We start from the raw sequence: 27,381 nt of genomic DNA on the forward strand, positions 1-27,381 counted from the left end.
TGCACAACACCAGAGCTTCAGAGTCAGAGATAGGCCGGGCTGACCACTGGGTAAAACCGGGTGGAACACAGAGGTCTCCCGAGAGCTCCACAAGCCAGCAGCCCGCGCAGCAGACAGAAGCCGCGATCAGACAGAGACAACTACCCCTGACTGCATCCCGGAGATTGGGGCGGGGCTAAATGTGGGCGGGGTCAAACGTTTAGAGGTGGGTGGAGACAACTATTTGACTCCTGCGTCCTGCCCCTCTCTCAATGGAACCAGGAAACCGCTGTGTGTGTGCAATGCTGTAGCCGGGACAGAGGGAAGTAGCTGCCAAAATCAAGGTAAGCCAGGATTTTTCTTTCTCTGTTTTAACAGTATCGAGGACCAATGTTGGGCGAACGTTTTATGAACTTGGAAATTAAAGGTTTTTTCCCCATTATGAGTTTTAGATGATACATATAGCCTATTTTACACATGCGGGGTGACTTACTTTTGAGGAGAAATGTTTACAGGGTTCCCGCGGAGTCTTAAAAGCATTGAATTTATGAATTTGAAAGTAATACCTTTAAAAGACTAGAGAAACCCTTCAATTTTGGCATCTGGGTCTTAAAATTTGTGTTGGATGTAAGTTTTCTGTACTGCATTTTTCTTCTGAAGTTCATCAAAATATTCCAAACAAGTGATGACATGAAGAGAAGCACTAGTATTAATAAAGGCTATTTTTAGACATTTATTTCAATTTTGTGTCTTTACTGTTTGCACTGTTGCTTTTATACAATAGAAATACTGCAAGAAATTAGGGTAATAAAATTAACAATAATAAAAAAAACGTCTTAAAATTAAACTAAAATATAGGCAACAAAAATTATTGTTAAGGTTCTAATATAAAACCAGAGATCCGGTTATATTTTTAACCATTTGTTTAAAAATATCACCGATCTTCTACCAAGTGCCCACCCAGTGTTTTGTCAAAATATATTGGTAAAGTTGTATAGATAAATAAATGAAAACTAGTTCAAGAATTTTATTTTATTTATTTACTTTTTTGCTGATAGTGCTGTGAAATAGGTATTAATTTTCTATATGGCTTTAGAAAGATCTTAAACAGACTTAATTTTAAGTTGAAGAAACCTGTAGGAACACTTTTATAGCTTTGGGGAGATATGTTGTGTGGTCATGATTACTTTTTGGTGGAAAATATATTTTACAGGGGGAAATGTTAGTTTTTTAAGCTTTTTATGTTTGTATCTGAGTTCTACACCTGATGGGCTTTATTATTATGGTTAGAGTGCTAATCTGATACGTGTAATTATATAAACGTTTTGCTCAGTCAAGTGTCAACAGAATAACATGAATCTTAGGTGTGTTCTTGCTGTGTCTTTGTAAATCCATGCTTTCGTTCTTTTTTAAACACAGAGTTTAAAAAAGAACGAAAGCATGAATAACATGAATGTTTTCATAGTGAATGAATGTTGTCATTGTATCACCAAGGTCTGAGGAAGACAGGGTGCAGGCACGAAAAAGACGGAGAGAGGAAAGAGTAAAACAGGTGAGAGACAATTTGATTAATTCTTGTAGTTTAACTGTTGCTTGCAGACTAAAGCATAATTCCTTCACTTATTTCAGGGCCTGGAAGTGGTCCCTCCTAAGAAGTCCTGCCATACTGAATTAGCCTGTGCAGCATCAGGTATTGTTCAAACAAGTATTATTGTACACAACCCCCTAGGTTGTCGAAATGGGATGTGGGAAGAATCAAGATTCAACTTTTTGTCATATGTACAGCTAGAAAAACACGCTTTCTGCACAATGAAATTCTTACTTTGCCAAGATTAGAAAATTAAGACCGTTCCAGACGAGCACTTTTTTTTTCAAAGCAAGTTTTTCAGTCATTTCTCTATTTTCATTAAACCAGAATACTAAGCAACTGATCTTTTTTACAACTTGCACTGTTAATATGCTTTTTATGAACCACAATCTTTTTCCTTTCTAGCAGAGGCTGAGAACTTGCTGGAACTGGACACAGGGAACAGAGTATGTTTTATATTGTTGGCTTTTCTTGTGTCATTGTTTCTTCTCCAACCTCTATTTTAATTAGAGGTGTCAAATAATTCCATTACTTGCAATTAATTTTTTACAGCCATGATTAACATGTTATATATTTTAATTATGTTAATCATTTTTAATCTACTGCTTCTTTATGGGACTTTTAAATAAACCAATTTCTTTTCTTTTACGCTTCTTGCTGGTGTTCTTGAAGGGTTGATGTAAACTCATAAGTTGAAGGGTTGACGTTACAGTGACAAGACCGGTGAGAGATTAGCTGCAGCAGTGTTTATTTCAGCGACCTTGTTATCTTTACTCTGTTTTTTTCACCCTTCTTGCAACTTTTTCCAAAGTTATTGTTACCATTTGGATGTAATGGGTGTGTCACTGAGCATCAAGGCTGCTGACAGCTTCTCTCCTGTATCAGACGCACATCCGTGCTGCAGTTTGTAAAGACCACAGCATCAGCTGTTTGGTTAGCTGTTAGCATTGAAAATAAGGCTTATATTATGTACAGTTATTAGATTAAATTAAAAGATTAGATTACTTTCAGATCATACATAATTAATGTAAAATATGTTTTTAATCTCTTGACAGCAGTAATTTTAATATTGTCTTTATTTTTGATTAGGAGAATTCTCTGCTTGAGGACACCTTTGAGGCAGCAAGGTGGTGTACCACAAGGTCCTTCAAAAGAAGCCTTTCCCTTCCCCAGGTCATCACCATGGACAGGGAAGCTTGCCGGAGGGCAGTGGAGAGGTTATGCTTCTGTGATGGCCTAGATGAAGAGGAGATGAACGATTGCAGGGAACTGTTCCTGTTCATGTTTAGTTTTCAGTCAGACTATGAGGAGTTCTGCAGAGAAATTGAGGAAAAAAGGAAGATCAGGGTGTTTTCTGGCTTTGAAATGCCATAGTACAGCGGTGTCACAGTTTTTGCATTCTTTTTCCTCCTCACATTGTTTTTTTGGAGGTTCTCTTGCTTTTTGTGTGCTTTTTGGTTCATTTGTTTGTACTTTTTTTTTTCCTGTGTTGGCTGTTTGCTCTATTAAATTTACCTTTTTTGAAAAATTTAGTCTGCATTCTTGGGTGTCTCACACAATGTCTCACCACCCCGCCTCAAACCCTGGCATGTTTTAAGAAGTATCAGCACAATTTAAGTCTCTGGTCCTCTTAATGTAGCTGATATAACTGAGTGTACAACAAATTTACCCGTGTCTGTACTGTTTTACACTCACTTGGGAAATGACTATTAAAATAAAGGCGGCATTGATAAAATCAACTATTAAAATGGTTTTGACAGGTTTAAAGAATAGTCTATCAAATGCCTGAACCTTTTATATAGGTACCAAAAGTATAGCTAAAAGACACAAATACCTATGTGCTATAAATACACATACCATACAAAAGTAGAAAAAAGAATAAAAATATCAGAACAGATTGGATCAAAAATGGCGCCTGTAATTATCTGCTCTTTAAAATTATCATGACATCCAGCAAACAAGTCATTTGATTACCAATGTTATGCTTTACATGGGTTTTGTGGGTTTTTAGGGCTTTCTAATCCTTAGAAAGGGGCTACTCACGGTTTCCTGGTTCCATTGAGAGAGGGGCAGGAGTCAAATAGTTGTCTCCACCCACCTCTAAACGTTTAACCCCGCCCACATTTAGCCCCGCCCCGATCTCCGGGATGCAGCCAGGGGCTACTCGACAGAGATGCGCCAAGCTGCGGGGAGGGGAGAAACGAGTGGAAAACAGGTCTCCCGAGAGCTCCACAAGCCGATAGTCGGAACCCAGCTCCACCAACATGTTATATTTCAACCCATTTTCTAAAGTGCAGCATTATGTTAAATGCACTGGGTTTTACCCTATTACATTTAAATTTCATGGTTAAACGGTACATGTTAAAATCTAAGCTCAGCTCGGCAGTGACCTAAAATACATAAATATAATTTTACTTACCGAAAAAAATGAAGTGGAGACTCCTTGGATGCTCTATTAGTGCAATTAATGCCACAGCAAGTCATTTTGTCCAACAATTGCACAAATAATATCCAGAAAAGAATACACAAACACAGAGACTCTAAATCCCGGAACAGTTTCCAAGCCAGACCGAGGCTCTACTGAAGCCTTTCCACGGAGCTAGCTCTGTGGTCACGTGGGTCAGATGCTCATTCATTACACAGAATTTTAGGCTTTTAATTCACTTAAACAGAAGTGAGAAAAAAATCCACCCCCTCAGAGTTGTCATGAGTGTAAACTAGATCATTTAAACAAAAAACATGTTTTGGTACCAGGCTGTAAACATGTTTATTTCTGCTGTGAAATTGGTATATTTAACATGGGAGTCAATGAGGATTTGCTCGCTTCTGACACCAGCCCCTAGTGGATGAGGGTGGAACTGCAGTTTTTGGTACTTCCGCGTTGGCCTCAATTTTTCACCCGCATTGTGGGGGCTTGAGTTGAAGCAACATCAAAAGGACAAATGCATGCCTATAGGAATAAACTTGTAATAAGAATAGAAATAAATAGCTCTTAAGCAATTTATTTAATCCAATTTACCCTCTATTGACTTCATTACACATGCTACAGCTGACTGCAGACGGTTCCTTCAGAACAAAGCTGAACCAGCTTCGACTTCTTAAGAGTCCTCCATAGACACAAATAACTACCACTGCCACTGGGCAGAGGAAAATGCCAAAATGCCTGAAATCCAGTGTCAAGTACCCACAGTCAGTGATGATCTGGGGTGGCATGTCAGCTGATGGTGTTGGTCCACTGTGTTTTATCAAGGGCAGGGTCAATGCAGCTAGCTATCAGGAGATATTGGAGCACGTCATGCTTCCATCTCTGTATGGAGATGAAGATTTCATTTTTCAGCACGACCTGGCACCTGCTCAGTGCCAAAACCACTGGTAAATGGTTTACTGACCATGGTATTCCTGTGCTCGATTGGCCTTCCAACTCTCCTGACCTGAACCCCATTGAGAATCTGTGGGATATCGTGAAGAGAAAGTTGAGAGGCGCAAGACCCAACACTCTGGATGAGCTTAAGGCCGCTATCGAAGCATCCTGGGCCTCCATAACACCTCAGCAGTGCCACAGGCTGATTGCCTCCATGCCACGCTGCATTTAAGCAGTCATTTCTGCAAAAGGATTCCCGACCAAGTATTGAGTGCATAACTGAACATAATTATTTGAAGGTTGACTTTTTGTATTAAAAACACTTTTCTTTTATTGGTCGGGTGAAATATGCTAATTTTTTTTAGATAGGAATTTTGGGTTTTCATGAGCTGTATGCCAAAATCATCAATATTAGAAACAATAAAAAGCTTGAACTGCTTCAGTTGTGTGTAATGAATCAAATATATAAGAAAGTCTGTTTATCCGTACATTGCAGAAAATAATGAACTTTATCACAATATGCTAATTTTTTGAGAAGGACCTGTATGTCCCGAGAAGTTCAGGTCTGAGTCATTAATAACACAAAGATTTCTAACCTGGGTTTTTTTCTTTATTCCCCTGGAGTCTAGCTGACCAATAACATCCATTCTATCCTTCTTGTTGCCAAAGACAATAACTTCAGTCTTGTCTTTGTTTAGTTGAAGGAAGTTTGACTGCATCCAGTCGTTTACTTGTTCTAGGCACTGACAGAGTGAGTCCAGTGGCCGATAGTCACTTGGTGATAAGGCTAGTTAGATCTGGGTGTCATCAGCATAGCTATGATAGGCAATGTTAATGACCTGACCCAGGGGGAGCATATAGAGATTGTAGTGGTCCTAGAATTGAGCCTTGGGGGACCCCACGTCATGGTGATCGGCTTTGATTGGTAGTCCCTAATAGAGACAACATAGCCCCTGTCTTTGAGATAGGACTGGAACCAACCAAGCCCTGTGCCTTAAAGTCCCACCTTAATTTAATCTTCAATAAGCTTCTCCCTAGACCACCTCCTCCCTTTGGATGGTAGTGTTTATATATCAGGGATTTTGTAAGTAAACTTTCTTAAATGAGTACGTTGCATATTGATAGCAGGCCACATTGTGTTTGTTTCTGCCACCTAGCCACTCGCACATGCACTCAATGATGAATACATTTTTTGCTTTTTTCCTCTGTTTCAAAAGGAGAAACCTATGTGCCACATACCCTGCCATCAGCATACAGAAGCATATTGTAGTTTTCATAAATAAAAAGTGAAAACATGACTATAAGGTGCAGAAGCCAGGTGTCTTCATGATGAAACTATAGGCTAGCATACCGGAGTTCAGGTCCACCTTATATCCAGTCATATAATAAGATTTGATGCTAAAGGATGTTTTAGCATCTGCCAGTCAAAAGGCTGAAACATGACAGTGGTCCAGCTCTACTAACTGCAAACCTCTGACACAGGAAATGTTTTAATGACAGATTTTATTAATCACAATGGTTTTAAACTATTGCATTTTCAACTAACTCACATTTTCATGGCAGTTATGAAGCGAGTTCTGCCTCTAGTGGCCAGATGTGAGATGCAGCACGAACTTACTGATGATGAAGATGACGTGTGCCTATCAAACATGATCCTGCAGAAACAAATCGGACCCGTCACAAACCTGCAGGTGACGTGGGACAGGACCTGCACCACGAATGAAAAACACCAAGTCGCTGAGGCGGACCATAAACCCCAGCAGCAGGGCTCTGTGAACAGTGATAAATGTATATTTGAACAGCCATGAGGAATAAGTGGCTTATAGCTCACCTGTTGGAGTAAAAATATAAATATCTCTTTAAAAGCTTCCGTCGTCTTTTAGTACAAGTCTGTTTGGAATGAATAAGAACTCTGAAGCTCTGAGACAGGTAACAGAAGACCTTCTCTGAACTGGTTGGACATCTGGAAGATGATAGACCATCAGGTGATGGTTACAGAAGCCTTCCTACTGGGACAGACCGCATGATCTGGTCCCAAACATGAAGCAAACACCAGAGCTGAAGGTGCAGCAGAACACCTGCACTGCTGACAAACACCTAATAACAGCGAAGCCACTTTGATCAGCTGATATAAAACAAAACATTTTATCAACGTGTCTCCAGTCACGTCTACCTCTCCTACAGCAGACCTCTTCAGCCTGCATCAAACAGATAGCTATGGGACATGGTCTCTGACCCACACGCTGGTTGCTTCACCAGTGTCTGGACTCCACCAGGTCTGCCCGCAGGCTCAGCCTCTTCAGAGTCTCATATCCAACCACGATGAGCACCGACGTGGGCAGAGACGAGATGATGCGAGCTGACAGCCCTTTGGTCATCATCCAGACACCTTCCTCGGCCAGCAGCTGCCTGAAGGTCTCTGTGACAGATGAACGCCCCTCCACCTATGAGAGATGGGGGGTGTCAGAAACCTGGTCTGCTCTCAGGGCAGAAGCTGTGTGTGTGTGTGTGTGTGTGTGTGTGTGTGTGTGTGTGTGGTGTGTGTGAGTGCGTGTAACCTTACCTGGACTCTGGTACGGACCACATCCATGGCGTTGGTGATGGTGGAGGCAGTAGCTGCTGCCATTGGTCCTGCCACCGCCTGCAGGACCAGGTGGGGACACTGGCTCGGTGCCAATAAAGACAGCTGTTCTGAAGGAGGAAAACCATGTCAGACCCAGATTCCTGCCGTTTGCACTGCCATGTACTGTTTTATAGGCTTTAATCCTATAACAAGCATCTGTAGGGAGTGTGTTGAAGTACCTGCATAAAAATGATAGAAAGGCCACCAGAGGGCGCTGTTTGGGATGTACGTGAGCAGTGACGCCACGTAGCCCCTGTAAAAGCCCCTGAAGCCGTCGGCCGCAAAGATTTGCACCGTTATGTCCCTCGTCTGCCCAAAGGTCGGCCTCCGTTTGGTTGTGGCGAGCATCATTTTGTGTTTGACCTTGAAGCGTGTCAAGTGTTCACCTTGTCCTTGCATCATCAGGTGCTGAGACACCACATCTATGGGCACAGTGATGGTTTGAGCCACCAGTGAGGCTGCTCCTCCCGCCACCACAGACTTGACCGTGTTACTGGGAGAGTGGAAGGACACATACTTGCGCACCAGTTCATAGGTGGTGATGTAGCCCTGTCCAGCCACCAGGGTGAACATATTGATCATGAAGCCGCGGTAAAGGCCCCTTATCCCCTCCGCTCGCAGGATCTTGCAGAAAGCATCAAAGGTGCCAGAGTACAAAGCCTTTCCCTTCTGAACCTGCAAAAGGGTACGGATCAGGCTGGCTGGATAGACGGTGGCCCGGGTGGTCAGGGTCATAAACACACCCAAAGAGTAGAACTTCCTCTTGTCCAGGTCCTCCCATTCAATAATCTGGATGGCCCCTTTCTGCTGCATGGTGCCGGTCAGCGCCCCTAAAGCCTCAGCTCTGCAGCTTCCATAGTGCCTGTAAGAACCAAAATTGTTCAAACAAAGAGCATCAGTCACATTACCACTATCAGCAGCACTGGGTTTGAACCACAGCTAGGACCAGACCTTACTGAGCTTTAATGCTAGCTTTTGTTCACAGATGAAGATGTTCAGACAATTCACTGGAGCTTCTTAAAGTTCTAAAGGCCATTGTCGTATTAAAGTGAGGAACAACTCAGAAATCCACGGGGCTTGTGTTAGGGGCTCGAAACACGGGAGGCGACAAACGACCGCGATCAGCGAAATTCATCGCTGTCGCTTTTATTGCCTGAGACACGGGAGGCGGCCCGCGTCTACGCTTTCTGTTCCATGGTGAAATCAAAACTTCCGTTGTTTTGTTTGGCTGTGTCAGGTTGGAGGGAATTAAGGTTATTTAAGCGGTTCAGAGTTTAAAAAAAGTGGTAGATATGATGTTTCACAAGGTGCTGCTAGAGTTATGTGAAATCTTACTTCTGATTTTACTATAAAAAACATAATAATAATCAACTTCTCCTTCATGTTTGCTCGGAGGTGTACGGAGCATCCTGTCAGCTCATTAGTCAGTGAATGAAACCCCCGTTGATTGGTCCTCGTCCGAGCGACAGCTATGAAAAGTTGAAAATATTTCAACTTTCTGGGATTGCGTCGCTGGATCGCCTGTGCACGACACGTGCACGAACGCAAAATTTCACATGCACGTTTTTCGCGTTTCGCTTAGTAGGAGGGAGACCCGCGATTATTGCTTTGCCACCTATGTCTCATTGAAAATGAATGGAGGAGAGGCGATGTCGCCTCCCGTGTGTCGAGCCCATTACACGAACTATAAGGGGCTCGACACACGGGAGGCGACAAATGACCCCGATCAGCGAAATTCATCGCTGTCGCTTTTATTGCCTGACACAAGGGAGGCAGCCCGCGGCAAAGCTACGCGTCTACTGAATTGCTGCCTCTCCCGACTCCAACCAGGCCCATCATCCTAGATGGCTTTGCTCCTGTTTCTTTGCCTGAGTTAACCAAACTAGTTAACTCTATGAAGACCTCTGCATGCCCCCTCGACATCTTACCCTCATCTTTTGTTTAAAAGTGCTTTTCAGTCCATCGGTCCCAGCGTGCTCTCTATAATTAATGCTTCTCTGGTTTCTGGTCAGGTCCCTGCTTACTTTAAGAACGCTGTAATCCACCCGCTTCTTAAAAAACCGAGTCTTGACCCCTCTCTCCATAGCAGCTTCAGACCCATCTCTAAACTTCCGTTCATCTCCAAGATCTTGGAAAAGGTTGTGGCTGAACACCTCACAGCTGCTCTTGATGAACATCTATGATAGCCTCCAGTCAGGTTTTCGTAGAGCTCATTCTACTGAAACAGCTCTTCTTAGGGTCTCTAATGACCTTCTGACTCACAGTGATGCAGGAGACTGTTCTGTTCTGGTCCTGCTGGACCTGACTGCAGCCTTTGACACTGTTGACCATCACCTGCTACTGGAGAGGCTCAGAGACTGGGTAGGCCTACCAGGATCTGCTCTGGAGTGGTTCTCTTATCTCTCTGAACATTCCTTTTCTGTGGCCGTCTCCAAGTTTAGGTCCTCCACCACCTCTCTTACCCATGGTGTCCCACAAGGTTCTGTACTGGGGCCTCTGCTCTTCCTCCTCTATCTGCTTCCTCTTCAGCACATCCTGAGCTCCTTCAAAGGAATCTCCTACCATCTTTATGCAGATGACATCCAACTGTACATCTCCTTTAAGCCCCATGAGATGTCTAAGCTGCAGCTGTTACACACCTGCTTAGACTCTATCAAAACCTGAATGGCTGGGAGCTTTCTACAGCTGAATGAAGATAAGACTGAGATCCTCATCTGTGCCCCAGACAAGCTGGTTCCCAAAGTCAGAGACTCTCTTGGTCAGCTTGCTTCTCACACCAAACCTTCTGTCAGGAATCTTGGTGTGACCTTTGACCCAGCTCTCACCCTGGATTCTCATGTCAGTTCTCTTGTTCGCTCTTCCTTCTTCCATCTCAGGAACATTGCTAAGCTGAGTCCCATTCTTTCTCGCTCTGAACTTGAGACAGTTCTCCACACCATAATCTCCTCATGCTTAGACTATTGTAACTCTCTTTTCACGTGTCTGAGCAGAACCTCCCTGAACCGTCTACAGGAGGTTCAGAATGCCTGTGCTCGGCTTCTGGCCAAGTCCTCCAAACACACCCACATCACCCCGCTTCACCTCCAGCTTCACTGTCTGCCGGTCAACTTCAGGGTTCATTTCAAGATCCTGGTTCTGGTCTATAGGGCCTTACATGGACAAGCACCATCTTACATTGGTGATCTTCTTAGTCCCTACACCCCCAGCAGGTCCCTGAGGTCCAGTGATCAAAGCCTACTGGTTGTGCAGCACCAGGCTAAAGACCAAAGGTGACAGATCATTTGCTGCTGTGGCCCCCAGACTCTGGAACTCTCTCCCCCTGAGCCTGAGATCAGTGGACTCAGTGGTCTCCTTTAAAAAGCAGCTGAAGACTCACTTGTTCAAGCTGGCTTTTGTATGACCTTCTTCAACCCCTCTCTCTTTATTCTGCTCTCCCCACCTATTCCACCTTCCTCAGGATCCACTGATTTCCCTCTTTCCTATTCACTCTCTCTCTTTCTTAACATTTTTAAAATCATAATTGTCTATTTTTGCTCATTTTAAAAATATTTTTAAACATTTTCTAAATGATTTTTTATATTTTTACATTTTTTGTTTTTGTGAGGCGCCTCGTGATTTTTATCTTGAGAGGCGCTATAGAAATTATATTTTCTTCTTCTTCTTCTTCTTCTACGCTTTCTGTTCCATGGTGAAATCAAAACTTCCGTTGTTTTGTTTGGCTGTGTCAGGTTGGAGGGAATTAAGGTTATTTAAGTGGTTCAGAGTAAAAAAAAAAAGTGGTAGAAATGATGTTTCACAAGGTGCTGCTAGAGTTATGTGAAATCTTACTTCTGATTTTACTATAAAAAACATAATAATAATAATCAACTTCTCCTTCATGTTTGCTCAGAGATGTACGGAGCATCCTGTCAGCTCATTGGTCAGTGAATGAAACCCCCGTTGATTGGTCCTCGTCCAAGCGACAGCGATGGAAAGTTGAAAATATTTCAACTTTCTGGGATTGCGTCGCTGGATCGCCTGTGCACGACACGTGCACGAGCACAAAATTTCACACGCACGTTTTTCGCGTTTCGCTTAGTAGGAGGGAGACCCGCGATTATCGCTTTGCCGCTCATGTCTCATTGAAAATGAATGGAGGAGAGGCGATGTCGCCTCCCGTGTGTCGAGCCCATGAAAGGTGACACACGGACCGGCGTTTGAGCCGTAGGGAACCAGGTAGACAACAACCAACGAACTCTTGTGTCACCTATAAATGGTGATCTGTTCATGTGGAAAGCCTGAGGAGCTGGAGATGTCCCAAAACACAGCAAGATGGCAGCCGGTTCAGGAGGAGACTGTTGCTGGGATGGTTTGAATTTCCTCTTAGCTTGTTAGTCACTTAGCCGCCTAAAAATAGGGTCTTATAAATGTGAAGCATTGATGATACAGCATTTAGTGACATATTTTTTTCGTTGTGGGATCCAACTGATGGATTTATGAAAATTTGGAACTAGAATGAACTAAAGATGGAATAATTTGGGCGACGGTGGCAGAGGAGCTAAGTGCTCGCCCCGCTCAGTCTGTTGCTTAACCCACCTGGCCTACTGCTGGTGGTGGTTGGAGGGACCGGTGGTACCAGTACGGCAGCCACGCCTGTCAGTGCACCCCAGGGCAGCTGTAGCTACATCGTAGCTGATCCCCACCAGGGTGTGAATGACTGATTGTGCTGTAAGTAGTGATGGTAAACTTGATTCTTTTTACTGAGTTTGAATGAGTCACTCAACAAAATGAATTGAGTTTTTTGATTAATTTGAGTCACTGAGTACAAAATAAAATCTACATTATCACTCAAACTCAATTTGCTCCTCTTTCCATGTGAATCCTACCACTCACACGAGTGGCTCAGAAAAAGTAAAACATCTATTTTATGCACTGCAGTTTATTCTTGTTTTAAATGGTGGTGGAACGGAGTTTTGTCTTTAGTCTGCTCATTAGCACAACAACAGACAACATATATTATAACAAAGAACCGAGAGGACATCTATTTTTAAATAAAGGATACGTGAAAGCCAAAGACGAAAGTCACGGAACAAAAGCAGCATCAAAACTTTCTAAACAATTGTTTGGAAACACTAGACAATTCATTTTTGCACACTTAGTTCTAAGTAACTTAACTGAACAGTAAAATGATTTGAATTTCGTCAAAAAACTTGAAACCGAGTTTCTGCAGCTAAGAGCCAGGATGGAGGGGTGAATGAGTCCTGTAGTACCTCCAGCTTCCACTGGGTAACTCCTATGAACTGAAACCCGCAAGAGGGGGGGTGAGTGAGGCCAGCTATAGAGCTCCGGACCCCACGTGACTCTCAGTTAGTGGACGCCATTTTGGCATGCAAAAAAGGTAAACAAACACGGATGTAACCATGAACATGAACGGGATCCGCTTGGATTTTACTTTGTCGGAGTTTACTTCACACTTTAAAACAGAAGAAATCGTTTTATATAGTCAGAAATTAAATAGACTAAACATCTCTGACCCTTACCGTGTCCCTGGGATACTTTTTAAAAACGCCAGAAGCTGTCGGAGCGGACTTCTTACTGGACCTGGCCGGGGGAACCCCTTAGGATTCCCCCGGCCGGAGGAGCTGGGGAGAAGGTCTGAGACTCTCGACTCTACTGCCCGCTCCGACGCCAGAAGCTGTCGGAGCGGGCTTCTTACCGGCACAACACCGGACCTGACCGGGGAACCCCTTGGGATTTACCCGGAGGAGCTGGCTCAGGCGGCTGGGGACAGGGAAGTCACGCTACTGCCCCCGCAACCCAACTCCGGATACGCGGATGAAAATGGATGGATGGACAGACAAATAACAGATTTACACGTAAGTAGTCTCGGTGAGACAGATAATAGCTATACAAAGTGCTTTTTATGTGTGATCTGACAATTGATCAACCATTGCTTAAACATTAAATACAGCTTAGCCGGTTAATTGCTGTGATCATAAAACACGGAAACGGCAGCACGCAGAACTCACGAGGCAACGTCTTACGTGATGTTTACTTGTTGCTATGAGTAATAAGACAGAAAAAGCCACGCCAAAATAAGTTTAGGAAGCCCACTAAGAATCATAATAAAAGCATTTAAAATAAACACCATACACAGTTGAGGAAATGTTGGTTTAAGTACCTGATATGAAGCGGTCGCTGCATAAGCAAAATCCTTTACTCTCGGGATCCCACAGCTTCATTTTCGCCCGGTCACTAGCGCGTTTTATTACAATGATCCAACGTTTGCGGCGCTCCGGATCTTGTAGAAGGCTCATTCCTTATGTCGTCCGCGTCTGTTCTGCATCCTGGGGCACAACAGGAATCTACCATATTTCCCGTTTTATTGAGTTTTCTGACAATAACAAATAGTCCAGCTGCCGGCTTCTGCATGCCAAATGGCGCCGTTTCGATTTGAACTGTTGCATGCCGGGAGAAGTGACGTCAACTCCCGGAGCTCTATAGAGCAGCTGAGTCATTTGCTCATGCTACGATTAGCACTGCTAGCTAGCTATCAGGAAGGGAGGGGGTGAGTGGCTCAAACATTAGCCTGTTAGCATAGCGATACTACTGTGGACTAATGAGCTTCCAGCCCAGAACAGGTAAGAAAAAGCTTTAGTTAACAAACTTGCTGCTGTTTTTGACACAATTTTAATGATATGCCAGATATATTTTTACCAATTAAATTTGTTTGCTAACAGTAACAGGCATGAGCCAGTTGGGGTTGTGAATGATGATCCGTGAGTCAGTAAAGTAAGGCGAGTATTGAACGATTTGTTCATGACTCGCACATCACTAGTTGTAAACCGCCTTGGGGGGGGGGGGGGGGGGGGGGGGCGTCGCTTCGCCCCTCCCCCCCCTTCTCTCACACTGCTGACACAATGGCTAAAATGTTAACAAACACGTCTGCTGAACTTCCCCCTGGGATAACTGATGCAAAGTTTTCATCCTACAACAAAAACACGGTGCGGAGGAATCTCGTTATTTCATACGAGTTTTAAAGGAGTGTGGGCAGTGTGAGGAGAGTTTTTAAGGCTCGCTGCAGAAATAAAAACAGGAGCATCAACAGTCAAACACAACACGTGTCTGTATGAGCGTGACACTCATAGCTGCACTAATAACCTGTAAATAATTAAACATCATGCTAGATCAGCAGCATGTGATGACACCTGCTTCTGCTCACCATATGAGCCGCTTTATCAAACAGAGCTCTTCAAAACACTGAACAGAATCCAGAATGATTTTGGCTTACCATTAAACGCCTAGTAGTGATGGTGATTTTATTACCTGTAAATCATGTATGTGTCATGTGTTTGCTCTAACGTTACAAACACTAATGATTTATTTTATCCCGCTACGTTACAGTGGTAATAAATGTGCTCTTCCTCTTCAGTGGACAAGTCTGTAACAAAGGCAAACACGTAAATGGTCTGTTTTTGATATAGCACCTTCTAGAGTCCTGGAACCCCCCAAGGCACTTTACAATACAATAAGTCATGCACACACAAATTCACACGCTGGTGGTGATGAGCTACGATGCAGCTACAGCTGCCCTGGGGCATACTGACAGAGGCGAGGCTGCGGAGCACTGGTGCCACCGGTCCCTCCGACCACCACCAGCAGGTGCACACAGCAGCAAGCCAACACCCTGACCAAGGGTTAGGGTTAGCAATCAAGAAATTAACAATGATTAAAGCATAATATTTATTTTTCTTTGTGTTAAATCTTAACCTACTTTATTTGATATAACAGAATTATTAATTTGGTAAATAAACTAACCTTCATATAGTTTATCTTTAAGGTAAAGCAGGCCTTCAGAGCTATCAATTGCTCCCTGACCCTGACTGCTGATGTGTGGACCAGCCGTGCTACAGAGTGGTACCTAGGTGTGTCCTGCCCATTGACATATATACTGGACAATTCATTTCCATAGGCTCCAATAACACGTTTTTGAGGAGAAATGGGAGGTGGCCACCACCGCCATTTTGACCGTGTCACAGGTTCCGTCAAGCCCAGACAATTCCACAAAAGGGAAGAGAGGTGGAGCTGAGGGAGGGGCTGTAAGGCTGGGATCAACTGACGACACCCGGGCAAACTAGCTACAAGCTAACCTGAAGCTAACCCGAAGCTGACACGGAGGTGGGAGCCAAGCTAACGGAGGTAGCAACTTAGCTACAACCGGAGTTAACTGTGCACAACACCAGAGCTTCTGAGTCAGAGATACGCCGGGCTGACCGCTGGGTAAAACCGGGTGGAACACAGAGGTCTCCCGAGAGCTCCACAAGCCGGCAGCCACACAGCAGACAAGCGCCGCTGCAATCTGAGATGCGCAGAGCTGCCGCTGGGGAGAACCGGGTGGAAAACATCGGTCTCCCGAGAGCTCCACAAGCCGATAGTCGGAACCCAGCTCCACCAACATGTTATATTTCAACCCATTTTCTAAAGTGCAGCATTATGTTAAATGCACTGGGTTTTACCCTATTACATTTAAAATTCATGGTTAAACAGTACATGTTAAAATCTAAGCTCAGCAGTGACCTAAAATACATAAATATAATTTTACTTACTGAAAAAAATGAAGTGGAGAGTCCTTGGACGCTCTATTAGTGCAATTAATGCCACAGCAAGTCATTTTGTCCAACAATTGCACAAATAATATCTAAAAAAGAATACGCAAACGCTACAACTAATGGTCTAAGTTGAGAGACTGAAAATGGCGGAACAGTTTTCAGGCGAGGCCGAGGCTCAGACCGAGGCCTTTCCCCGGAGCTAGCTCTGTGGTCACGTGGGTCTGATGCTCATTTTAGGCTTTTAATACACTTAAACAGAAGAGTGAGAAAAATGTACCCCCCTCAGAGTTGTCATGAGTGTAAACTAGATCATTTAAACCAAAAACATGTTTTGGAACCAGGCTGTAAACATGTTTATTTCTGCTGTGAAATTGGTATTTTTAACATGGGAGTCAATCCCCTAAAAGATGAGGGTGGAACTGCAATTTATTTCACTTCCGCATTTGTCTCAATTTCTGTCCCGCATTGTGGGGGCTTGGTCCTGCCACTACCTGAGTGAAGACTGGAACATGGTGAGTGAAGATGGTGGAGTGAAAATCAAGATCGTTTCACAGAAAAGATTTAGCCACACTAAGCTCAGCTAGCTACATCTTTTCTGTGCACCCCTGCCACCCCATCGGAACGGATCTTAACGGATCTTCTCTGCAGCTGGGAACATCTGCTCTCAAAAGAGAGCAAGCCTTTCTCCAGAACATGTTGAAATGCTAACTTTCCTGACTGGACAAGAGCCTTGTGTAGGAAGAAATGTCTATTTTGGCTGGTTACATTTGTGAGCACAAGTCATTTTTGTGCATTGTGTATTATTGGTTTTATGTGCCTACCTCCATTTGACTGTGTAGAATTTGTATCAACAGGTTACAAAGTTAAAGGTGCTGTAACAAATCCAAACTAGCTAGGCCCAGCTAGCTAGCTTACACATACGTGGTCCCAGAACTCTCACCCTTCCCTTGGGTACAAGGAGTCTAAATCACACCCATCTACTTCCGGACCACGGGCCCTGGAAGAACAAACAAAAAAAAAACACAACCCCCCCCCCCCCCCAAAAAACAAAACAAAAAAACAAATGCAAGTCAATGGGGCTAAAAATGCTATATTCTAACTCCGCTTGTCATGTGCCATGGATTTCGTAGCCTGGCCTGCCAGACTTGTCCTCTGTTTAATTCTGCACAGAAAGAGTCTGAAGAAGAAGAAGACGAAGACAAAAATATCATTTCTATAGCGCCTCTCAAGATAAAAATCACGCGGCGCTTAAGTCTGGTCACTCACAGGCAGAGAGGCACATGAGGGGAGGGACTAGCCAGCTCAAAAATAACCAATCCGAAATAAGGCTCCCTATAATCCTTAGGCCACGCCCCTCCGGATATGGGGACACGTTCTGCCACGGTGAACAACCGAGAGCAGAACACCTGTCGCAGTTCACCTGAATCAATATGGCCCAATGACCGGTAAGTGAAAAACAAACAATATAAACGTCTAACCTGAATCATTTAGTTTAACGTGTTTCTATGGTAACGAAGTATGTTTTAAAATGGTTATTTAGGGATTATTTCCATCTTCAAAAGTAATAAATAGCATGGAAGCCTGCTAGTATTAGCAAACATGAACTAATACTGCTAATAGCTTTCTGACTCCTATGATGTCAGTCAAATATTGTTGTGGCCTCTTGTTTTGTAGTGAAATGGGTTCTTTATTTTTCCACATCAGTTTTCATGATGAGAGCCTCACGGGGTCTGGTACAGAAACCAGAGCCAGGAGCAGAACTGGAGAAGCTCGTGGAACATCTCTGCACCAACAGAACAGGTGAGAGGACCTCTAGAAGAAAGTCTTTTAGTTCAAGACGCACGTCGAGTTGAGGAGTTACAACAAAGGATTGCTGAAGAGTTTATATTATTTTTAGGTTCTTCTCTTCGTGTGTACAGGTGTGCAGAACCCATTTCACTGTTGGTGAAAAGTATTTATTGTAATACGTAGGTTGGATACAAATTCTACTTCACTAATAATAATCGTTCAAAGCATCCATAGACCAACATATAATTTGTATTGGGTGGAGTGTTATCATTTGTCTTTAATTTTTTAGTCATTAGTTAAAGATAAGTAAAATAGCTCAAATGTATTTGCAGAGAGCTCTACAGTTTTCAGACATTCCACACTGGTAAAGTAAATATTATGTTCAGGTTGTTTTTAACACTCTTCATTAGCGTGTAGCAATTATTAACCATCATCTTCTTTGTCTAATCTTTTATCAGATCCCTGAACTTGGAAACATCCCAGACTGCTGGAGAGCCGCTAAACACCTGACCCAAGTCTCTTGTTTGACATCATGGATGAAACATTACCCAGTAGCTCCTCCTGGATCAGATGCACCTGGTGTTGTGCAGAGGGGGTGCTCCGGCTTCCCAGACAACAGTGGAAGGAGCCTCCGTGCAGCGGGACATGGTCACAGGGTTGTAACACCAAATTATTGTGTCTGGAGAACTGGGGACAGATACTCAGACCCACATGGACAATATAAAGCTTTTATCCCTAACAGAAGCTAAATACATCAGACAAACACTGCTGCCGATACTCATTTAATTTTATTTACCATTGCTAAATTACCTTTGTCCATGTGTGATCACTGTGTATATTTGTAGTAGTAGTAAAAGACTTGATTTAACAGACACACTGGTCCCATATAAAATAAGGTGAAATGTATTAGATATTGTGAACGTTAAAACAACAAAAAATGCAAAGTAAAATACATAAAATTAACAGACATTCACCCATCCATCCATCTATCCATTTTTGGCCACATATCCAGAGTCGGGTTGTGGGAGCAGCAGCCTATGTCGAGAGGCCCAGACTTCCCTCTCCCCAGCCACTTGGGCCAGCTCCTAAGGGGGAATCCTAAAGCGTTCCCTGGCCAGGTGAGAGACATAGTCCCTCCACCGTGTCCTGGGTCTACCTTTAGGCCTCCTCCCGGTTGGATGTGCCTGGAAAACCTCACCGGGAGGCATCCTGACCAGATGCCCGAGCCACCTCAACTGGCTCCTCTCGATGTGGAGTAGCAGGTCTACTGTGAGCCCCTCCCGGATGACAGAGCTTCTCACCCTATTTCTAAGGAAGAGCCCAGGCACCCTGCAGAAAAAACTCATGTCAGCTGCTTATATCCGTGATCCCGTTCTTTCAGTCACTACCCAAAGCTCGTGACCATGGGTGAGGATGGGAACGTATATTGACCGGTAAATCCAGAGCTTTTCCTTCTGACTCAGCTCTCTCTTCACCACGACAGACTGGTACAACGCCTGCATCACTGCAGATGCAGCACCAATCCACCTGTTGATCTCATGCTCCAGCTTTCCCTCACTCGTGAACAAGACCCTGAGATACTTAAAACTCCTCCATTTGAGGCAGGATCTCATCCCTGACCCGGAGAAGGCATTCTACCCTTTTCTGACTCAAGACCATGGTCTCAGATTTAGAGGAGCTGATCCTCATCCCAGCAGCTTCACACTCGGTTGTGAACCACTGCAATGAGAGCTAAAGATCACCTTCTGATGAAGCCAACAGGACCACATCATCTGCAAAAAGCAGAGACCTGATCCTCAGACCACCAAAACAGATGCCCTCCACACCTTGGCTGCACCTAGAAATCCTGTCCATAAAGGTTATGAACAGAATCGGTGACAAAGGGCAGCCTTGGTGGAGTCCAACTCTCACTGGGAAGAAGCTCGACTTACTGCACTGCCGGCAATGCGGACCAAGCTCTGACACCGGTCATACAGGGACCTAACAGCCCGTATCAGAGGGCCTGGTACCCCATACTCCCGGAGTACCTCCCACAGGGCCCCCCGAGGGTCGCTGTCGAACACCTTCTCCAAATCTACAAAACACATGTAGACTGGTTGGGTGAACTCCCACGCATCCTCCAGGACCCCCTAAGGCAGGGGTGGGCAACTCCAGTCCTCGAGGGCCGGTATCCTCCATCTTTTTGTTATTTCCCAGTTCCAACACAGTTGATTCAGCAGCTCATCAAGCTGCAGAAGCCAGCTAATCTCCTGCTGATTGAAATCAGGTGCGTTGAAACAGGGAAAACAGTAAAACATGTGGGATTGTGGCCCTCGAGGACCAGGATTGCCCGCCCCTGCCCTAAGGGTATAGAGCTGGTCCAGTGTCCCACGGCCAGGACGAAAACCACATTTCTCTTCCTGAATCTGAGGTTCAACTATCCGCCGGACCCTCCCCTCCAGAACCCCTGAGTAGACCTTACCAGGGTAAAAGAAATCTATATTAAAACATTTAAGTGAAAATATGTTTATATTATAAAAACATAATATATAAAACCAACATAATTAAGAAGAGTCAACACACAAACGCTTCAACCAGTGCTTCCTTAGGCTGGATGAGTAGCAACAACAGCTCACATTAGGATCAGTGATTTTAGGGTTGGGCATCGAGCATCGATTGGAACCGGTTCCAACTGTTCATTTTCCCCGGAATCGTTCAAAGTTTTTTATTTTGATTCCTAGTATGCCGACGGAAGAGGAATCCGCGGCCGATCTCCGTGAAAAATAAACGTGATCTGCAAATTGTGATCAACGCTTTTCAGAGCTGATCACACCAGCTGTCTGTGTGCAGCACCGAGTCCCCCCTCCCGGCGCGCAGAGGCCAAATATAAACAAACACGTCTGCCCAGCTTTAACTCCTGTAGAGGAAACTTGCTAAAATACATCAACACGGTGGATTTAATAGAAGCTTTAAAGAACAAACTCTGGACGGTGTGAGGTGAGTTTGTCTCACTGCAGAAATAAAAACACACACGGAGCGTCAGCAGTCAGAAACAGCCAGCTACATTTAAGCTTCACTTTCTGTTCTGACTGAATGCTGCTGCAGCATGGAGGTGTAGTTCTCAGCCATCCTGGACATGATCATCCTGAGAGTTTTAGCTGAAAACAGCTGGATGTTTCTGGATATGTTGGAGGCATTTAGCCTCTCATCCCAGAGGCTTCTTCCAGACTTTGGTTGTGGTCAGAAAAAAAACACACTGGTTGTGCTGCAAGTCTTTTTCTTTTGTTCTCCAAAACATGTTTGTCTAAATGAAGGTGATGCTATTATTCATAGAGTTAAAATTCATTTTGGAGTTAAGATTATTTCATCAAGTAGGACCTGTGGTTAGCTAGCTAATTTAACACATGGAATGTCTTGAAAGAATTGGAATCGGGAATCGATTGGAACTGGAATCAAAACAACAAATTGGAATCGTTCAAAATGAAACGATGCCCAACCCTATAAATGATGCTGTTATCTGAACCTTCCAGGCGTTCTCCAAAACATTAGTTATCTTAAAAGAGCTTTAAAAGTACTAACACCTGGAGTAACAAACACCTGGCTGGCACTCCCCTCTCTGGATTTTTTAAGGAGGAATCTAAACACATCACTGTAAGCAACAAGTGGCTTCTGCATGCTGCATTGTTTGTAGGATGACCACAAAAGGGCATTATGAGCAGTGTGCAAAATGCCTTAAACAGAGCGTCTGACAGGAGGAGCAAAAGCTAAACTAACGTGCCCGTGCATAGAGCTTACACTGTTGTGTGTGTGTCATCATCAGCTGTCATTTCATCAGTTATAACAAGGCCAAGGCATTTCACCTTTTCACAAACAGCTAGCAAAACATTTGAGTCAGAATTATTAGCCCCACCTCTTTCCCCATTTAGGATTGCCTGGGCGTGACGAGAGGTGTGACACGGCCAAAATGGCGGCGGTGGGAACCTCCCATTTTGAAACAAACACTTATAATTCGGGCAAATGCACAGGCGGTGGGAACCTCCCATTTGAAAACAAACACTTATAATTCGGGCAAATGCACATGAATTGTCCAATATTTATGTCGATATAGACGGGAAGAGGAAGTTTAACGTGTTGATGACGCAATAGCAGTTCCGACCATAACAAATATAATAAAAGCACACTCTAATAACACCATCAGCTGTAGCTCCGCTCAGTAAACATCACCAGTTCATATCTTACTGTGGTGTTCCTGCTGCTGCTGAGACAAGGAAGCACGTGCAACAACAATACATCCGCGTGCGCGCGCACACTGGCTGAAATTCTATTTCAAAGATGAGTTTTACCCGAACAAGCAGAGCGGATGTACCTGAGAGCTCGTTTAGCGCACCTCCCGTGTCCACACGCGGAGACGGTCTGCTGTGCTCGTTGGGTCGGGTCTGTCCGCCATTACTGCTGCGCTCCAGCTCAAAGGTGAAAGGTCACCGACGCTCTCTGCACTTATACCTGATTCTTATCGTGTCTTTTGTTAAAATACCGTAAGGAATATAATGAAAATGAATGTTTCGTTTGTAGAACAAATAATTATTTACTTTACAGGCCGTTGCGATATGAATCGGTCCTTGTCAGGTGACGTATCGGGTGCTGTAGCGCGTTGCATGATGGGATAGCTAGGTGTATTTATGTATTTATTTATTTATTTATTTTTATTTGCACAAAATATAAGGTACAACAATTATGGCAGTCCTACAAAGATTCAGTTTTACCAACATTTTTTTATTATCATCAATAAATGCTTATTACAATTTCTCGTGAGACAACAACACATAATGGAAACATACAAGGCATCCTTAGTAACAATAAAAGAAAAACAAATGAGAAACTTAAAAAGAGGCACTTATATCACAAAGTAAAAACATTGTTACAAGATTAAACATTTTTCTGCAGCATGACAAATGGCTTTTGCAGTTGCATTTGAATTTTTAATACGAATCAAAGTGGATAAGAACATATGGAATTCATTTATGAAACAGTTCATGTTTGGCAGTTGTTTTTTTTTCATTTGCTTTTGTGGATGTGGTATTTACCCATAATAATAATAATGTTAATTAACGATGAATTATTCCCATTTAATTTAGAATTGTAAATAAGAATATCTTCATTTGTAAAATGATCAAGTTCTCTTATTTCATTTCTTAACCAACAATGGACTTCTTCCCAAAACTTCTTACTGAAAAATAAGTGTTCTAGTCCTTCAGGGGCTTCCCTGACAGAATTCACAAGGGTCAACTTCAAAACCAAATCTCTTCCTCAGTGTCTCTGCTGATGGATAGTAGTTGTTAAGAATTTTAAATTGCATTTCTTTTACTTTGGGCAATATATCCATTTTAGAAATTGTTGTTGTTTTCCTTCAATTATTGGATTTCCTAATATTTTTAGTTTAATCTTTCTATCATAATCATGATAGATATATTTTTTAAAGGCTCCATTTAAAAATTTATTTTCACATTTTCTTTCTGTGATGTTCAATTCTCCTATTAATAAATTAGGAAGTTTTATTTGAACATTAGAGAAGAGAATTGTGTTTTTTTATCATTTGTATCAAAGTCACTGGTAGCGCCTTACATACTTTCTCATATTCCTGAAGAGAACATTGAATGTTATTAAATTTGTATTTAAAATTCTGTAGCTGTAGTATTTCACCATCTTTATCCAGGAGGGGGGAGAGTTCTGGATGGGTTAAGCTAGCTAGCTGGGCCTAGTGTGACAGCTTCTTCTTGTCCGTCCAGGGTTATTGGAGTTTTTCTTTTTGTCGCCTCAAATCACCGCACACATACAATCAGGCCACAGACACAGGACTGCCCTTCAGAGCTATTTACTGGCAGGATCTGATGTAAAAACCAGCACACAATAATACATCAGTGTGTGTGCGCTGCAACTGCATACAACGGTCTCCACCAGCTTTCATTACTGCTTTTCCTTTTTTTTCCCATCATGTGATCGTATAGTGGCATTTAATAACAACAGCAATATATTAATTTAACAACTTGCATTTCAGAGCAATACATACTTTCTTTTTAATAAAACATATAAAATAGTTAATAGTACCAACAATGACAGTGCAGCCGCCGACAGTTGAAACAGTTAACTGCCATCAGTAGGTATAACAGTCAACTGCCACCGGCAGTTGAAACAATAAAACATTTACAAATCATATTTTTACCAAACACATCTGAACGTACCTGATGTAAAAACAAGCACACAATAATACATCAGTGTGTGTGCGCTGCAACTGCATACAACGGTCTGTTCAAGGCAAAAAGAAAAACCCAAACATTACTAAAAGGACTGAAAAGCTAGCTTCCATTAGCGTGAATCTCGGCTATAAAGTTATTAATTTAATGCAAACACATAACCTTTTTCAAAATATGCTCTAACAACACTTAAATATCTGTAACAAGTCCTATTGATATATTAATTAAAGGTTAAAATGACTTTAAGTGCAGAGCGGCTTCACAGTACACCTACCTCCACCAGCTTTCATTACTGCTTTGGTGGGAGGGGCCTTGAATGCGCCTGAAGGACCCGTTGCATGCAGTTGCGCCTAACCACCAGTAGGCGGCTCCAAAAACAAACAATCACTGCACATCACTTTTGGTGAAATTCACATTTTCATTAGCCTGGCAAGCCAGACTAAATAAATGTATTATTTAGTCTGGCCATGCTCCATTGACGGCTCTCGGTTGTGGGGCGGGTTCTACCGTTGTCTTTCAAATGATCTCCGCATTCCACTGGAGAATGAATGTGACATACTCTTGTTTCACTCTGTTGCATCATCCCACCCACCAGGCATATAGAGTGCCCTGATTGGCCCACAAAGCGGCATATAGAGTGCCCTGATTGGCCCACAAAGCGGATAAAGCTCTGTGATTTGTTCACTAAGCAGATAGAGCACTATGATTGGCCCACCATTATGGACCAATCACAGCTCTTTATGTGTTTGAAACCCCTATAGAGGGCTGTGATTGGCTAGCCAGAGTCCTGGTAGGAGCTGCTGAGGTTCCAATGGAGCATGCCTAGACCAAACTTTGCAAAGCAAGAATTTGGTCTAGTTCACTAGGCTACATTTTCATCTCTGTTACACCTGCTTGTTTGGAGACTCGTTACAGCACCTTTAATGTAAAAATTGTAGTAGGAACAAAAATCATATTTTTATTGTTCTCGTTCATTTTTTTAACTGTACTTGCTTATCTTGTTTTTAAAATGCAATTAAAACATTGATTTTGTCAGGTCTTTTGGGTGGGCGTGCCAGTGACGATATGCGTGCTGATTGGTCAGCTCTGGGCAGTCTCAGTATTCTGATTGGTTAGAATGGTTCGCTTGTGTATTCTGATTGGTTGGTTGTGGTCTACCGTGCGGAGAACAGAACAGCTCGGCGTTGATTTCAGAAGTCATCATGGCGCTGACTACCCAAGTCAAAGGTAAACGGCTTTATTTTAAGGAAACGTCCACTGACTGCTGCGTGTACATCTCGTTACCTCGTCGAGACATTATTGAAAACTGGAACAGCTCAGAACAGAACCGTTGTTTGCACAAAGTGAGGGTCATGAAATGTCCCGGCCCCAGTATGTCAGACATAGAAGCTAACAGCTATCTCGGTAATGCCTACACGATCTTAAACACACCTGTACTGTTGTGTTTTACCGGTACTTAATGCCACAGCTGTAATATACTCCGCTCACGTTTACGTGTTGCTTTAACTAGCCTGTTATCACCGGAGGACGTCCAGCTGGTATCTCGATTAGTCCCCTACGCCCGTGTGTTTGTCGATAAGAGGCTAGGTTAGCTGCCTCAGTCTAGCTAGCTTTGCTCCTGTCCGGTTCACCTTGTCATCGTGAAACAGAGAAATAACTCTTATATAACACATTGTTATAACATATTAGAGGCTCCTAGCTGGAGCCAACGAGAGCTCACACCACCCCCATACCAACGAGTCAGCTCTGGTTACCTGTGAACACCTGAGTAGAACTCTCAGGGCTCGACGTGGTCAAGCTCCTCCCTACATCACTGAACTGTCAATGCTCTATCCCGAGACCTCAGGTCCACAAACCAGAACCTTCTAGAAGGTCCGAAGCCCAGGTAGAAAAGTGATCGCTCCTTTATCCTTACATAGTGTTGACAGTCGTAACCTTCAGAAAGCAGCTGACCCCGAAAAACAAAAACAAACCACTTTTATTTACAGCTGCGTTTTACTTTGTGAATTCCTGTTAAAAATAAGAAAACCAATCACCTTTCATCTGTTGTATGCTATTTATGATCAATTAATCATTTCATGACTATCATTGTCATTTGTTTTTGATCCCTTTGTGATTCTCTTTCGGTGATGACTGCTATATCAATGCAGTTTACTTACTATTTTAACATTTATAAAATCTGATGAAGTTCAACTGACAGTCAGCCTGAGATGAACGTGTCAGCAGGCCCTGACCTGCACCATCGTTGATTGTTATTGAGACATCTCAGTTTAGTCTATGTTCCGTCCTGGCTGCCTTGCAGAGCCTATGGCAGGCAGCTTTTCACAGATGTGTGGGCATTGCTGCAAGGCCACTAGTCAGTGTGACAGGATGCCTGAGTACCATGGTAAAGTCATATGTCTGCGAGCTTGTTGGCTAATAGAAAACCCGATATGTTTATTTGGCAGATGCTTTTATTATTGTGAACCTACAGGGCACTTTATGATCTGTGGGGGAAACCCATGCTTGCACGGGGAGAACATGCAACTCCACGCAGAACGATCGCAGCCGAGTTTCGAACCTGCAACCTTCTTGCTGCGACGCAACAGTGCTAACAACTGCGCCACCATGCAGCCGTCTTGTTTTGCGACACAATCAGTTTTCAAATGTTTCTTCTTTACTCTCACTTCCTACGAAGGCCTGTCCTTTGTCCGTATTCTGCAACACATCATGTCCCAGATGTTGGGATCTGTAGCCAGAGTTTAATACCGACCACTGTCTGGTTACCCAGAAGGTGTTTAGCTAATTCGACCCTGAGATGGCCTGTGCTCAGAAACTTAGGAGTTCCTTTGGGCCTCTTTCTGACACTTGTACCAACTGGACTTGTACTACGATGTGACACTCTGAAGCAGACCTCACTCACGCTACTCCAGCTACAGAAATTCACTGTTACCAATTGGGAGCTTCTTGGTGCCGACTGTCGGGAGAAACGTTTCTTACCCGAGCTCTTTTCTGTTGTCGGTGCAGTTGGTTCCATCTTTAACTTGGTCTTCTCATCTGTCAATTCCATCCAGCTGTAGAGCATCATGTCACCGATGTTCCTTCACTACGGAAAGTGGTTCTTTGCCAGCAAAGCTTTGAAGCTACTAGGTATGTCTGACTGCCAGACTATGGTTGTCCTGAACACGCACAGCTAGATGCTGCGTAAACCTAATTTATACGTCTCCGCCTGCATTGGGATGGAC

The 27,381-nt window shown here is 43.4% G+C and overlaps 2 protein-coding genes and 1 long non-coding RNA gene across 5 annotated transcripts in view; 2 read left to right on the forward strand and 1 right to left on the reverse strand.

The window, feature by feature from the left end:
• Positions 1-6,414: 6,414 nt before the first annotated feature.
• Positions 6,415-23,397, reverse strand: slc25a44a (solute carrier family 25 member 44a). Of its 3 annotated transcripts, none has more exons than XM_054743093.2 (5): positions 22,273-23,397; positions 13,712-13,877; positions 7,731-8,413; positions 7,492-7,619; positions 6,415-7,372 (listed from the first exon to the last, which is right to left on the reverse strand). In XM_054743093.2, exons 2-5 carry the CDS (start codon positions 13,732-13,734, stop codon positions 7,181-7,183), a joined length of 1,026 nt encoding a protein of 341 aa, XP_054599068.1. In that variant the 5' UTR covers positions 13,735-13,877; positions 22,273-23,397; the 3' UTR covers positions 6,415-7,180. The 3 variants fall into 3 exon arrangements, with proteins under 3 accessions (XP_054599068.1, XP_054599069.1, XP_015807670.1); XM_054743094.2 differs by lacking the exon at positions 13,712-13,877 and adding an exon at positions 18,476-19,256 and having other exon boundaries at positions 22,273-23,392; XM_015952184.3 differs by lacking the exon at positions 13,712-13,877 and having other exon boundaries at positions 22,273-23,391.
• On the forward strand, positions 17,499-18,520 carry LOC129163901 (uncharacterized). Its single transcript, XR_008563708.1, has 3 exons — positions 17,499-17,584; positions 17,844-17,939; positions 18,386-18,520. It is a non-coding gene; the product is annotated as an uncharacterized lncRNA (long non-coding RNA).
• Positions 23,398-25,065: 1,668 nt separating the features above from the next.
• ireb2 (iron-responsive element binding protein 2) overlaps positions 25,066-27,381 on the forward strand; it is a 38,313-nt gene continuing 35,997 nt past the window's right edge. Inside the window, exon 1 of the mRNA XM_015952187.3 lies at positions 25,066-25,384. Coding sequence (XP_015807673.1) covers positions 25,360-25,384 — 25 coding nt within the window. The 5' untranslated portion in view covers positions 25,066-25,359. The remainder of the gene's footprint in view (positions 25,385-27,381) is intronic.

This window comes from Nothobranchius furzeri, chromosome 14 (assembly GCF_043380555.1).
Source record: "Nothobranchius furzeri strain GRZ-AD chromosome 14, NfurGRZ-RIMD1, whole genome shotgun sequence".
Lineage (NCBI taxonomy): Eukaryota > Metazoa > Chordata > Actinopteri > Cyprinodontiformes > Nothobranchiidae > Nothobranchius > Nothobranchius furzeri.